The 13938-nt window shown below is 42.3% G+C and overlaps 1 protein-coding gene across 5 annotated transcripts; it reads left to right on the top strand.

Annotated features, from left to right (window-relative positions):
* Positions 1 to 2385: 2385 nt before the first annotated feature.
* On the top strand, positions 2386 to 13918 carry ALG8 (ALG8 alpha-1,3-glucosyltransferase). Of its 5 annotated transcripts, none has more exons than XM_005500621.3 (13): positions 2386 to 2531; positions 3134 to 3212; positions 4760 to 4953; positions 5641 to 5750; positions 6685 to 6752; positions 6974 to 7100; positions 7673 to 7776; positions 7892 to 8012; positions 8302 to 8441; positions 9263 to 9402; positions 11076 to 11173; positions 12125 to 12197; positions 13296 to 13918. In XM_005500621.3, the coding sequence occupies exons 1-13, from the start codon at positions 2452 to 2454 to the stop codon at positions 13525 to 13527; spliced, it is 1566 nt and encodes a 521-aa protein (XP_005500678.2). In that variant the 5' UTR covers positions 2386 to 2451; the 3' UTR covers positions 13528 to 13918. The 5 variants fall into 5 exon arrangements, with proteins under 5 accessions (XP_005500678.2, XP_064884705.1, XP_064884771.1 ...); XM_065028633.1 differs by having other exon boundaries at positions 2392 to 2531; positions 3145 to 3212; positions 4760 to 4949; XM_065028699.1 differs by having other exon boundaries at positions 2393 to 2531; positions 3145 to 3212.
* Positions 13919 to 13938: the final 20 nt, after the last annotated feature.

Genomic DNA, 13938 nt, shown 5'->3' with positions numbered 1-13938 from the left:
TGCTCAGTCTGTAGTTTTTTTCTCTAAGGATTTTACAGAGCGTGTCTCCATGGTTGAGAACTGTAGGAAGCTCTCCAAAATAGTACAGTTGTAGAAAACTTGGATGAACAAGCCATCCTAAAAAATTTAAACAATTTTAAATGCGTCGGCTCATTTATGTTTTAAACATTTATAAACCGCACATCGCCCAGGCCCCACACCACCCAACTGCACATCAATCAGGTCCAACATCACCCAGCTCCACACTTGGTCCCACAGCCACCCAACCCCACATGAATCAGGCCACACACCACCCAGCTCCATATCTGGTCCCACATCTCCCAGCCCCATTGATTGTCCCTCACCACCCAACCCCACATCACCCAGGCCCCCACACCACCCAGCTCCATACTTGGTCCCACACCTCCCAGGTCCCACACCATTCAACCCCACATCAGCTGGGCCCTAGACCACACAACCCCACACCACCGAACCCTACATCACTCAGGCCCAACACCAAACCCCACTGGTAGTCCATCACCACCCAACTCCACACCACCTAAGCCCAGTGGTGGTCCTACACCACCCAACCCAACATCACCCAGGACCCACACCACACAGCTCCATATGTGGTCCTACAGCCACCCAACCCCACTGGTGGTTCCCCACCATTCAACCCCACATCAGCTGGACCCTACACCACCCAGCCCTACATCACTCAGGTCCAACACCACCCAACTCTACACCCAGTCCTACAGCCACGCAACTCGATTGGTGGTTCCTCACCACCCAACACCACACCACCCAACTCCATAGCTGGTCCCACAGCCACCCAACCCCACTGGTGGTCCCACACCACCCAACCCCACATCACCCAGCACCATACCTGGTCCCACACCACCCAGCCCCACTGGTAGTCCTACACCACACATCACCAAAGGCCTCACACTACCCAACCATATATCACTCAAGTCCAACACCATCAAACTCCATACCTGATCCCACACCTCCCAACCCCACTGGTTGTCACTCACCATCTAACCCTACATCACCCAGGCCCTATAACCAGCCAGCTCCATACTTGGCCTCAGACCACACAACCCCACACCACCCAACCCCACCAGTGGTCCCTCACCACCCTACCCCACACCTTCCTGCCCCACTGGTTGTCCCTCATCACCTGATCCCACAGCAACCCAACCCCACATCCCCCAGCCCCATACCTGATCCCACATCCGCCAGCCCCACACCTGATCCCACATCACCCAACCCCACAACTGATCGCACATCACCCAGCCCTACACCTGATCCCACATCACCCAACCCCACAACTGATCCCACATCACCCAGCCCTACACCTAGTCCCCCATCACCCAGCCCCACAACTGGTCCCACAGCCACCCTGCTTCAACATCACCAAGACCCCACCCAGCCCAGGCCCCACCCCACAACTGAACCCCAAACCCACAGCCCCCCTCCCCAATCCCCACCCCTTGGTCCCTGCCCACACCGCCCTAGACCTGGACAGGCTGGAGAGTTGGGCGGGGAAAAATTTAGTGAAATAGAACAAGGGCAAGTGTAGAGTCTTGAATCTGGGCAGGAACAACCCCAGGTTCCAGTATAAGTTGGGGAATGACCTATTAGAGAGCAAAGTAGGGGAAAGGGACCTGGGGGTCCTGGGGACAGCAGGGTGACCATGAGCCAGCACTGGGCCCTTGTGGCCAGGAAGGCCAATGGTACCTGGGGTGGGTTAGAAGGGGGTGGTCAGTAGGTCAGAGAGGTTCTCCTGCCCCTCTGCTCTGCCCTGGGGAGACCACACCTGGAATATTGTGTCCAGTTGTGGCCCCTCAGTTCCAGCAGGACAGGGAACTGCTGGAGAGAGTCCAGCGCAGGGCAACAAAGATGCTGAAGGGAGTGGAGCATCTCCCGTGTGAGGAAAGGCTGAGGGAGCTGGGGCTCTGGAGCTGGACAAGAGGAGACTGAGGGGTGACATCATTAATGTTTACAGATATATAAAGGGTGAGTGTCAGGAGGATGGAGCCAGGCTCTTCTCAGTGACAACCAATGACAGGACAAGGGTTAATGGGATCAAACTGGAACACAAGAGGTTCCATTTAAATATGAGAAGAAACTTGTTCCTGGTGAGGGTGGCATAGCCTGGCCCAGGCTGCCCAGGGAGGTTGTGGAGTCTCCTTCTGTGCAGACATTCCAACCCGCCTGGACACCTTCCTGTGTAACCTCATCTGGGTGTTCCTGCTCCATGGGGGGATTGCACTGGATGAGCTTTCCAGGTCCTTTCCAACCCCTCACATTCTGTGATCGATTCTCTGCCCTGCCAGCCCCGCGCATGCGCGCACTCCGCGGTGGGCGGGGCCTCGCGCTTCAAACCGGGCGGGCGGTGCGGCAGTTGCTGTTACCGCGCGTGCGCGGCGGGTCTGTCAGCGCGGCGCGTCTGTCAGCGCGGCGCGTGCCATGGCGGCGGGCGGCCGTAGCTGGTTCCGCGCCCTGGCGCTCGGCGTCTCCTTCCTCAAGTGCCTCCTCATCCCCGCATAGTAAGGAGCTTCCCCGGGGCTGAGGAAGGAGGGGTGGTGCCGGTACAGCCTGTGAGCACTTCCCGGGGCAGCGGTTGGTTTCCACCGCCCCTCAGGGCGGCCGGGGCCGGGGCTGGGGAGTGGCCGCCGGTCCTGAGGGGACCCTGATGACCTGAGGGTCTTTATTTCTTCCGGGTGCTTGTGAGGAGCGGGTGAGGGTGTCTCGTCCTCTGGGCAGTGTGCAGTAGCTTTGCTTTTGTGTCTGAAGCTGTGCCCAGTGGGCTATTGTTCGGGAGGGCCTTTAAAAGTGCTTTTTTTAGCTTTAAAAGGCACTGCAGCTTTTTTTGCCGCCCCCCCATCAATTTGCTGTTAAATCAATCAGAACCTGTAATTTTGGCATTAAGTGTCAGAAAAGGCCAAGGCTATAAATAACTATTGTGCTACAGTTGCCTGTATATGCCCTTGGCACAAAAGTTCATGCAGCATCTTTGTCATCGTTTGAGTTACTTGATTCAAGTCTTGCCCTAGAGCTGATCAATTCCTTTTTATCTACCTGTGGTGATATGCTCTGAAGTGTTTCTCTTTTGAGTGATTTTATGGGACTCAATATAAACTGTCTGTAGTTATTCCACAGACTTTGAAGTGCACAGGAACTGGCTTGCCATCACTCACAACTTACCCCTCTCTCAGTGGTACTATGAAGTAAGTACGTGTTTGGGGATTTTAGCTGTGTATAAATTATAGGTATATTGGGTATGTCAGCCTATGTGAATGCTGGAGGAATTATAGAATCGTTCTAGTTGGAAGACACCCTCAAAGTCATCAAGTCCAACCGTTAACCCAACTCTGGCACTTACCTGTGTCCTAAGAACCTCATCTCTGTGTTTGTTCAACCCCTCCAGGGATGGTGACTCCACCACTGCCCTGGGCAGCCTGTTCCAATGCCTGACAACCCTTTCTGGGAAAGATTTTTTTCCTAATCTGCAATCTAAGCCTCCGCTGGTGCAACTTGAGGCTGTTTCCTCTTATCCTGTCATTTGCTGCTTGGGACTTGAGAGGAGAAAGACTTTTATTTGCAGAAAGAACATGTCATGGCTACTGATGGTTGGCAGCTGTAATGCAGTGGTTCTAAAACATACTGATCACAATTTGTTTGCCCTGTGTAGCGTTTAGTTTAAAAATGAGAATTCTTTGGGGAAGCTACTAGTACGGGTGAAGGTGAAATGGAAAAGACAATTAAGGAGCATGAATTATTAGGCTGTGTAACACAGCACCGTAGTCTTAAGTTGCTGTTCTCTTCACTCTTGTCATTAATGATACGTAGTTATCACGATAAAGAATGAATCATATAAATGGGTATATGCATTGTGAAGTCGATCGCTTTATTAAAGTTTTGAGTCGCTGCTGGTGTGCTACTAGCATGTATTGATTTTAATCTAGATGAATCACCTTTAAGGTGATGATAGACTCAGCCTACACAATTGGATTTAATCTATTTTATGCTGTTTCCTGGAATTCTGGGATAAGTATCATAGTCTTTAGTACTCCTCCATGTAAGTGTCTGGGAACTGTTTATCCAGGAACAAATTATTTGTGCTGGTCAGAAATTTGAAAGGCTGATCCGATACTGTAAAACAAATTTGTGTGATCCCAGTGCCAAAGCACAGGATGCCTTTTGGTGACAGGACATAAGCATTTGGGAACATGCACACTGACAAATATACCCCGTCCCAACCTGCTCTGTTCCTATTTCTCCTTCTCCTATTTGCACAGCCAAGGAGTTAATTGGTCATGATAACTGTCCTTGTGGGAAAAGATCAAATAATACTCTCCAATCTTGATGAGGTCTTATTAGAATTAGGCCTGTTGACTAATAAGAAAAAATACAATTATTTTTAGCTGTAAGAAGGCTGATTGTGCTGGCGAATCCTCTTATGTAGCCAAATATTCACTGTTTTCTTGAGACTTTTTTTAATATTGGCCCCATTACTCTTAAGTTGATATATAAAGAGCAGTTATCTGTTGGTTAGGTGCAGATTCACAATATGTTTCATCTCTTTTTACTAATCAAGAGAACTCCCATCCCTCTACCAGAAAAACACCTCAAGTCACATTCAGCACCATACAGCTGGGAACTTTATTGTGTGGTAGTTTCTGTTAAATAGAGGCTACTGAGATAAAATATGTCAGCTGATTTACTGTGAATAAACAGCATGATTTGTGTTAAATTATTCTCATTTTGTCTTCAGGCAACTTCAGAATGGACCCTGGATTATCCGCCGTTTTTTGCTTGGTTTGAATATGCGCTTTCACATGTTGCCAAGTACTTCGACCCCAAGATGTTGGTTATCGAAAATCTAAATTACACCAGTCGTGCAACTGTCTTCTTCCAAAGATTTTCTGTCATATTTACAGATATCCTTTTCATATATGCAGTTCGTGAGTAAGTCTTAGTGTTCTAATTTTAGGGACAGTGGGTAGTCACTGATATATAGACTTTTCTACAGTAAAAACAAATAATTATTTGTACAAATAGGCTTGTAAATGCATGGAAATATCAAAGTTGCTTTAACTTATTAAAGGAGAAATTTGAAAGATGCTGCTAAACACAAGTTAACTTTTTATTGTTCTTGGAGGTGCTGTTGTGGTACATGTGACCAGATCTGTACACATTCAGAAATGAGCCACTGTTTCACACATTATAGGTGTTTTGCTTCTGTCACTGGGTTCATTATGTAGGAGCTGCAGGACAGCTTGGGTGCACCCAGCTGTTTTTTACATTACCCTGTTTTTCTGGAATAGAAGCATGAAGGAAACTTGTGACAAAATGCTTGTATCCTCAAATATGCAGTCACTCTGGTATTCCTGATGATAAACTGATTATTCGCAGTCTGATTTGCCAACATGAAGATTTCTCTTTCACAACATCAGGGCATGCATGCAATGTTTATCTTACACCTAAACAGTAGAGGGGGAGAAGATGTTTTGAGAATTATGTTGCCTATTTTACCTCCTGTAACAATCTAAAAGAGTTATCTTCAGGTTAAGTGCACTACTCAGCTCTTAAAAGCAACAATTCTTTTTGCTGGCTGTTGCAGTTAAGACTTCTGTTTCTTCTGCTCTTTTTCAGATGCTGCAGATGTGTAAATGGGAAACGAGCTGCAAAGGATATTCTGGAAAAACCAACATTTATTCTTGCTGTTCTGCTTTTGTGGAATTTTGGATTGTTAATTGTGGATCGTATCCTTTCAAGTCATTGTGGGTTGTTTGTGGGTTTTCTTAATCTGTTACAGTGTGTGGTAGAAACCCATGAATATTATTGTGATTATCACAGCATGTAACACTACTGTTTGTGTTTCTGGGCTTAGTTGAATAACTTCATGTTTTCATTACAATTATTATTTGGAAAAATGCTAATTGTTTCATTTTTGGTCTTATGTGCCAGAGCTGCAGGAAGACAGGTCTGGTAGCAACAGGCCTGTTCCTGCTGGCTGCTTCTCCACCTGCCTACAGGAGGATTAGCAGAGAGCCCCTTTTTTTGCAAGTGGTTCTAGGTTTGTCCCGTGGCAAGAAAAATCTCTACAAGTGCTTTATTTTCAGACTGTATTCAATTGGTTAATTTTACATGAGAATTAGCAAGGGTTTTTTTCAAGAGGATATGAAAACGCTTCTGGGAAGTCCAGTTGTGGTGAGTCAGTCTTGATACAACATGCTCTGATGTAGCTGAGGAGGTAATACAGGGGAAAACAATAATTCATTTGAAAAACAGTAATTCTTTTATAGAAAGGAGTAGTTTTGTCTGTCCCAGTCCTTGTCTAAGTTTCCTGCTTACTGTTTCCATCCATTAGCCAATGCAAGGTAAAAACTAATATTTAAAAATTCAAAGAGCAGAGTATTAACCTTTTATTTGTTTTGGTTTATGTAAAGTTGCATGATACATATGTGGTCAGATTGTTGTGCTTTGTTTCATCAAGATAATGTACTAGTATTAGTTGACTTTGTGCTTACATATGAAGTTATTACTTAACCAAAACTCTATGTAGAGTGAATTTAAGGCTACTTTCTTGATGCAAGTTCCATTTTAATTTGAATTTATTTATAAGTTGGAGTCTTTCCCAGAAATCTGATAGTAGTAAAGCAAGCTTGCTTTATCCTTTCCTTGACTCCAGTTCAGATATTCACTTTCAGTACAACGGCTTTCTGTTTGGGCTGATGCTTCTTTCTGTTGCCCGACTGTGTCAGGTAAACCTGAGTGGCTCTTTCCTCTTGTCACCACATGTATTTTAGGTGCATTAGTTACCCTCAATATGAGCAGCCTAATGAGAGCTGCTGGAAGTTGAGTTGTGCTAAACTGCATGTCTAATTATCTGTTGAGTTTGAGGGGGGAAGAGGAGTACTTGAAACTCACTGTACAAAGGGAAAACAAGTAGAAAAGCTTGGGGTTTGTTTTGTTTTTCCTTTAGAAAAGATACTTGGAGGGCGCTTTTCTTTTTGCCGTTCTTCTGCATTTCAAGCACATTTATATATATGTGGCCCCAGCATATGGCATTTATTTATTACGATCCTATTGTTTTACTGCAAATAACGCAGGTAAGATGGGTTTTTCCTCACTTGCTTTTGGGGGATTGTGTTAATTAGTGGGACTTGGGTAAGACTTAAGACATGCAGATATTGTTGGGATGAAATGGCTATGGGTCAAATGAAAATTCTGCTCAGGTAACAGAGCTGTTAAAATCTTTGAAATTTATTTATGTAAAATTCATGTTTCTTGGCAGTTCTTTATTAAGAAAAAACAACATGAACAAACTGCAGGTGGAAGTTTAAAGCCATAAGAATTAATCTGGATATGAAACAGTTAAATAGTATCAAGTAAAGCCCTTCTTGGAGTTTATCTCCACTTTTTAGCACTGGAAAATCTGTTTGATGTTCCTCTTGTTAACAGCACTTCTCTTGAATGAGAAAAATACTGAAAGTTTGTAAAGTAGAAGAGCTGCAATGTGGAAAAAGTAAATGTAAACTGTTGAAGGAAGCAACTGAATTTATTGATGAAAAGAGCTATATGTTCCTTTTAGATAGATGCTGGCAATTCACTATTAGTGTGAAATGTTATGTCTCCCTCTGCTTACAACAGTAACTTTTCACAATCTTTTTGCTTCTTATAGATGGATCTGTGAAGTGGAGAAGCTTCAGTTTGCTTCACGTGACTCTTCTGGGATTGATTGTCTGTCTTGTTTCTGCTCTTTCATTGGGCCCCTTCATAGTATTGGTAACAAACCCTTTTTTCACCCGTTATTCCCCTGGACTGTTAGAAAATTGTGTTATAAAACTATAAACCATGTCTCATCTAAAGGGACTCTTTCTTTCTCTTTTGTTTTCTGTAGGGTCAGCTGCCTCAAATCATTTCACGGCTTTTTCCTTTCAAGCGAGGCCTCTGCCATGCATATTGGGCCCCTAACTTCTGGGCTTTGTACAATGCCATGGATAAAGCACTAACAATTTTTGGTACAGTATGTTAATCTTATTATGTGATGCCTAAATGCAGATAGAGCTCTCTGAATTTTGTCTTTCATCCTTATTTGAAATGCAGGTAGTAAATGACATTTTCAGATTGCCTTAAATCACCTTACTGTCTACAAAATCCAGTGCGTAGTACGTGTAGCAGTAGCTACACGTTCCTTTCTTCTGTCCTTTAAAAAAGAAAAGACTTGGCCATGTACTGAGTTCAACTACTTTATTTTTGTTGTTAACATTTATCAGTTTGTGCTTTTTTTTGTCTGTGTTTTATTTTTAGGTTTAAAGTGTAACTTGCTTGATCCAACAAAAATTCCTAAAGCCTCAATGACAGGAGGGCTGGTTCAGGAATTTCAGCATACTGTTCTCCCTTCTGTGACTCCACTAGCGACATTAATCTGTACTTTCATATCTATATTGGTAAGAATAAGTAATATTTTTTTTGAAAGTTGATGTGTTTTATCCCCTATAGATTTTATTTGATTAGTAAGCACTTCCCATGAATTTTAATTCCAGGGCAACAAATACATTTTCTTTAAAAATAATTAAAAAACAATTATTAGGATAAATGGAGGATTAATATATTTCTGGATTGCTTTATTCAAGTATGGATAAATTATGGCCCCTGTCAACTCTAGAAGGGTTAAGAGATTATTAAAAACAGTCTTGGATCAAAACCACTCCATATGCTGAGCTAGAAGCACCTGTTGTGATAGAAGGTAATTGAACTGGGATGTGGGTAGAGATACTGGTGGAACCAGGGAGCTTATGGTGTTCCCAACATGAGCTACAGGCCAGCGTAGCGTTCTTTGCGTGACAAGCAAATAATTGAAGGTTCAATAAGTAGTTACCTGGATAACAGTCTCCTTCACTCTAGCCCTTAACTGGAAATCTTTGTTTCAACACATTTATGTAGTAACTTTCATAAAATGAGTATAGTGGCATAGATACAAAGACAATTCTCGCAACACTAATAACAGGGAGTAGGCTATACTCATTCAGTCTACTTTTGTCCTTTTGTCCTTCTGTTACATTGATTAAGACCTTAAGGCTCTACTTATATGTCCAAATACATATGGTTCCTCCAGTGCGATGGAGTGTTTGTGCCACACAGGCACGACCTGGGTGCAGTGCTGTTTATTAACACTGAAAAAGAAATAAAAGAATCTCACTGGGCAATGGCTTGTGTTCAGGATTGCCAGCCTTTTCACTGAAGTCCTGTTTCTGCCTGTTGTTTCTAGCCCTCTGTTTTCTGTCTTTGGTTTAAACCTCAAGGGCCCAGGGGCTTTCTTCAGTGCCTTGTTCTTTGCGCATTGAGCTCCTTCATGTTTGGCTGGCACGTGCATGAAAAGGCAATACTCCTTGCTATTCTACCTTTAAGGTGAGTGATTTTGTACGTCGTACTCATCCAAATGAACCTGCAGCCACTTGTTGAGGAATTCTCAGAGAGGTTCAGTTTGTTTTCAGTATATTTCAGAAAATGAACGTGGTTATATAAAATGCCTTAAGCTGTAAAGTTGTAGTGCACTTCAAGTAAATTAGTTTTGAGCACAATAAAATGTGGCTGCCTTAACACTAGAATGTGCTGATGCTAGTATAGCATACATAGGAAACTGGTGTGGTCTTAAACAGTGTCTTTTATGACATGTTAACACTGGCTTGTATTTTACAATAGTTTGCATTGAAAGAATTTTTAAGTAGAGCTTTATTGGTAGCAGCTCTGTGGGGCACAGCAAAGCTTGGTACTAATTTACAAATGTTCAGAAGAACAGAAGCGTATGGTGCTGGGATGACGAAGCAGTTGGTTTAGGAGTCTGACACAGGCTTTCCTGCTACATACTCTTCTGTCTCTCTTTGAATGCTGAATTGTATTAAGAACACAGATTTTCTGTATACTATGTATCTTATGAAAGAATGGGGTTCAGACTTTAGGCTGTATGTGAACTCACAGGTCTGAAAAGAATTTGTTTAGCTTCCTTGAAGCCTCCTTCTGTAGAAAGGAGAAAACCTGTAGAAAACTGGGTATTTCTGATGTTTGTGTTTAGTGGGGATGTGGTTTTCTGGGGAAGGGTTTCCTGGCTGATTTTTCTGAAGCCTCCTTTTCTCAGTGATAGCTTGGGAGCAGGCTTGATAATACATTTCACTTGTAATGTGGTGGACAAAAGCAGGCTGCTTTCTTAGGGTCTTTTGTTTCCCCCACTGTTAATACTGCATTTGTGCTGTACTTTCATTGCATCTGAAAAGTCCAAGACCTATTTGTTGTGTGTCTTGAGGCTTTCCTGTCTTAAGAAAAAAAAATCATTGGCTTGCCTGGCTTGAAGCATTTGATGCTGCTGTCATACTCCAGTTTGGCAAGCATGCATAGTTCTTATTCTCAATATGATGTTCTTATGCTCTCTGAATAGCTAAGTGTAGAGATCTACTGTGGCAAGGACAAATGTATAAATATTGTAGTCTTTTGAGTTGCTGGTTCATATTTAAAATGCTGGGTAGGTTGTTCAGAAGCCAACTGAGGAAAGGGACCTTCTGTATTATGCTTGACAAGGACAAAATGCAGTTTCTACCAAAAGGACTTAATGCCTGGTTTTGGGTAGAAGTGAGGCTGTAGTTCATAAGCTGCCTGACCAGTATTGCCACAAAATGGATTTTCCTGTTGAGAGATTTGATGATACTTAAACTCCTGAAGTAGGAATTGTGGGAAGGGAAGAATTAACACTGGAAAAGGAAAAAGTAGGGATGACAATGTTAGCAGCTTGCGGGCAAAGGAAAAAGACCGCTTATAGGAAACTCTGGTATTTCTGATATTTGTATTCAGTGGCTGTGTGATTTTTCTGGGGAAGGATTTCCTGGCTGATTTTTCTTCTGCATTTTTATCTCTCAGACCATATGCTTTGGATGCAGGAGACTTCAGCACATTTCCAGTGTTTGGAGGGACTGGGGTATTATGAAACTGTTTCACCTGTTCTTCAATCTCTTGTGAATTGTGTAATGCTTTGCTGAAATTAAGTTTCTTCTTTAAAAGACAAAGGTGTAACAAATTGTTGTCATTTTTAGCTTGTTGTCTGTTCAGAGAGCAAAGGATGCTGGCATTTACTTGATTCTGACAACCACGGGGCACTTCTCACTTTTTCCATTGCTGTTCACACCAGCAGGTAAAGTGTTTTCCTTCTTTCATTTACTTCTTAGAGGGTTGCTGTTGTTGTTGGTTTTTTCCAGAGGTGACACACAGGTAATTGTTTTGAAGGCTTTAATTTCAAGCAGAGATGGGAAATTGTCATAGTCAATACTCGTTATCCCTCATCCTCCCACAGTTCTAGAAACCTCCCTCTGTCTAACGTAACCGTGTGATAAAAGTGATAAAGACAATTTGAAACTGCAAACCTGGTAGGCTGTTTTCCAGCTGACTGCTACTTCTTGCTATCAGTAATGCACTTAAACTAAAAAAAAAATCATGCAGCAGCATCAGTTAAATTGGTGTGTGGAGGCACAGATTTGTCTTTGTGACCGAAGGCTGTTGGTTCTTCCTCCTCCTCCCCTTTCAATTAATCGAGAGTCTGTTTGCTTCACTTAAACCTTTTGCCTTCCTAACTACAACAGTATAACATATTTATTGTTCTTCTGGGACAGTTCAAATCCAGACTCTCAAACCCTTCTGGTCTGGTGATGCTGCATGTTTGCAAGAGCGAAGCTGCTGCCTTACAAAATGAGAAACTTCCTCTGCTTTCTTTATTACTTAATTTTCATCTACCACACAACCTAGAACTAAGATTTTGTTGATTAAGATGTCACATCTATGTTTTAAGCTTTCCAGCCCAGTAATTTCTGATTATTTTTTTAATAGGAAAATCTTATTTGCAGTGTTGTCATATTGTAATTATAATTGGTATGTTTATAGATAATTGAAGTAAATGTATTGCAATTAAGAACACTTGGCATTTACCTTAAATACCTATGCTTATGTTTAGGTGTCCTAAGCAGTAAAACATTTTGTGCTGTTAAGTTGGACAATGCAGTGATTAGTAGGATTTAAAGATAATGCAATTTATATAGCAAAAGGTTTTTATAATTAATTTTAAAAGTGTGTTATGTTCCTTTTATTTCAGAACTTCCAATTAAAATACTGCTTATGCTGCTGTTCACTGTTTATAGCTTCTCTTCGTTGAAATCTCTATTCAGGTAATTAAAGCAACTTGTTTGCAAAGCTAAGAGCACAAAACCATTTCTTCTGTCACTGAGAACAGTGTTGTCATAAGGGGCAAACAGCACAGAAAACTGATGCTGAAGTATCAAATTGAAGTGTTACTGGTCAAAAGATGTTGCTGCCTCTTTCTTCTTGTCAGGAGGCAAGGCTTAAATTAGGATTATTGTAGCATATCCATGAATTGTTTGAATTGTTGCAGCTGCCTGCAGGCTGTCAATCCCCACCTGCTTGATGCACTGGTAAAGAACAAATTTGTAATGATGTAACCTCTGAGGATTTAACTTGCTGCATTAAATGCTGTAATATCAAATTATCTGGAGCTTGTTTGTCTGTGCTAGTAGTTATAATTACTACTACGTGTTTTGTTTTGCAGGAGTACTTAGTATTTCATGTGTGGAAGGGACAGGTGACAAATAACATGCATTTACAAGCTGTAATTTGTCAAGAAATCTCTTGCAAATGCTTGGTTGTCAGGACATATGATTTCCCAGATTATCACAGTGCTTATCCTTACAACCTCTGTAGTCTCTGTTTTCCTATTTCCCAAACTTTTCAGGGCAAAATCAAACCATAATGAAGGCTGTCGGAAATGCTGTAAACTTGTATTCACTACTTCAGTCACCTGCTTTTTGTAGGTGATCCTATTTCAACCAAACTGCTTTCTCCCTCTTTAGGATTCCAGAATTCCCTCCATCTCAAGAGTTCTAACTAAAAACCTCTGTAAGAGCTTAGTTTCTGCCTAATGATGGAGCTTTTGAAAGTTTCTTGTTTCTAACTTCCAAAAAACCCCTAAATTCCTTCCAGAATATCATGAATTCCTCTGTAAACCCTTTGCAGGAGAGATTAGCTTGTACACCCTACACAAAGCTTGGGACTGGGGGGCAGAGATTAAGATAAATCTCATATTTCTCAGTGGAACAGATGTGTGTGTGAAGGTCTCTTGTTCACTAGAATGATGTGAGGTAAAGTGGAGCAGCTGCTGAGATTTCTACTTTGATTCCAGGGCATCTTGGAACCTGAAGTAGTTATTTTAATTAACATCATGTATTTTAACACTGTTTTTATCCTGACAGGAGAGAGAGGCCTCTCCTTAACTGGCTTGAAACAATCTACCTCGTCCAGCTGGTGCCTTTGGAAATCTTCTGTGAAATGGTATTTCCTCTGACCCCCTGGAAACGGCACTTTCCTTTTGTCCCTCTGTTGCTGACCTCTGTGTACTGTGCTCTGGGCATCACGTATGCTTGGCTGAAACTCTACGTCTCCGTCTTAACCGAACGAATTTCTGTTAGACAGAAAGCTGAGTAAAGCCTCGGTGTTGGGACTAGTCCCAGGTTTAAGGGGGATTATCTGGCACGGTGAGGGATTGTCACAAGGATGTACAACTCTATGTTTACTTTGTTTTCTTTTATTCCAACACTTCTATACTGCCCAACGAGGATACCTCTGATCAGAAGCACTCGTTACAATAACATGAGGCACAGTGAGATGCCACTTGCTGTGGATAAAATGTGAAGCATAACGAGGTCCAGACTTCTGTCCACAGGAAAACCTGCCCAGCTTTCCCGTTACTCTTTGTATTTGAATAAAAATTGCTGTGGCAAATTACAAGGGATCATTGCTGTGTAGAAGACAGCGTTGTTGCTGCATTCTGTTGAATATGTTCATTAAAAACTTGATATTTTTTTTTGTTTGAGCATTTATTGTGGGGGTTTCTTT

Source organism: Columba livia, chromosome 1 (assembly GCF_036013475.1).
Source record: "Columba livia isolate bColLiv1 breed racing homer chromosome 1, bColLiv1.pat.W.v2, whole genome shotgun sequence".
NCBI lineage: Eukaryota > Metazoa > Chordata > Aves > Columbiformes > Columbidae > Columba > Columba livia.
Note: the sequence above shows the minus strand (reverse complement) of the source record. Positions and strands in the feature narration are given on the sequence as shown.

Bases quoted from the DNA above. Each gene is read 5' to 3' on its own strand.
- ALG8 (XM_005500621.3), top strand. From the start codon at position 2,452: ATGGCGGCGGGCGGCCGTAGCTGGTTCCGCGCCCTGGCGCTCGGCGTC. The intron at 4,954-5,640 runs GTAAGTCTTAGT...GCTCTTTTTCAG, and splicing joins TTCATATATGCAGTTCGTGA to ATGCTGCAGATGTGTAAATG. The intron at 8,013-8,301 runs GTACAGTATGTT...TTTTATTTTTAG, and splicing joins TAAAGCACTAACAATTTTTG to GTTTAAAGTGTAACTTGCTT.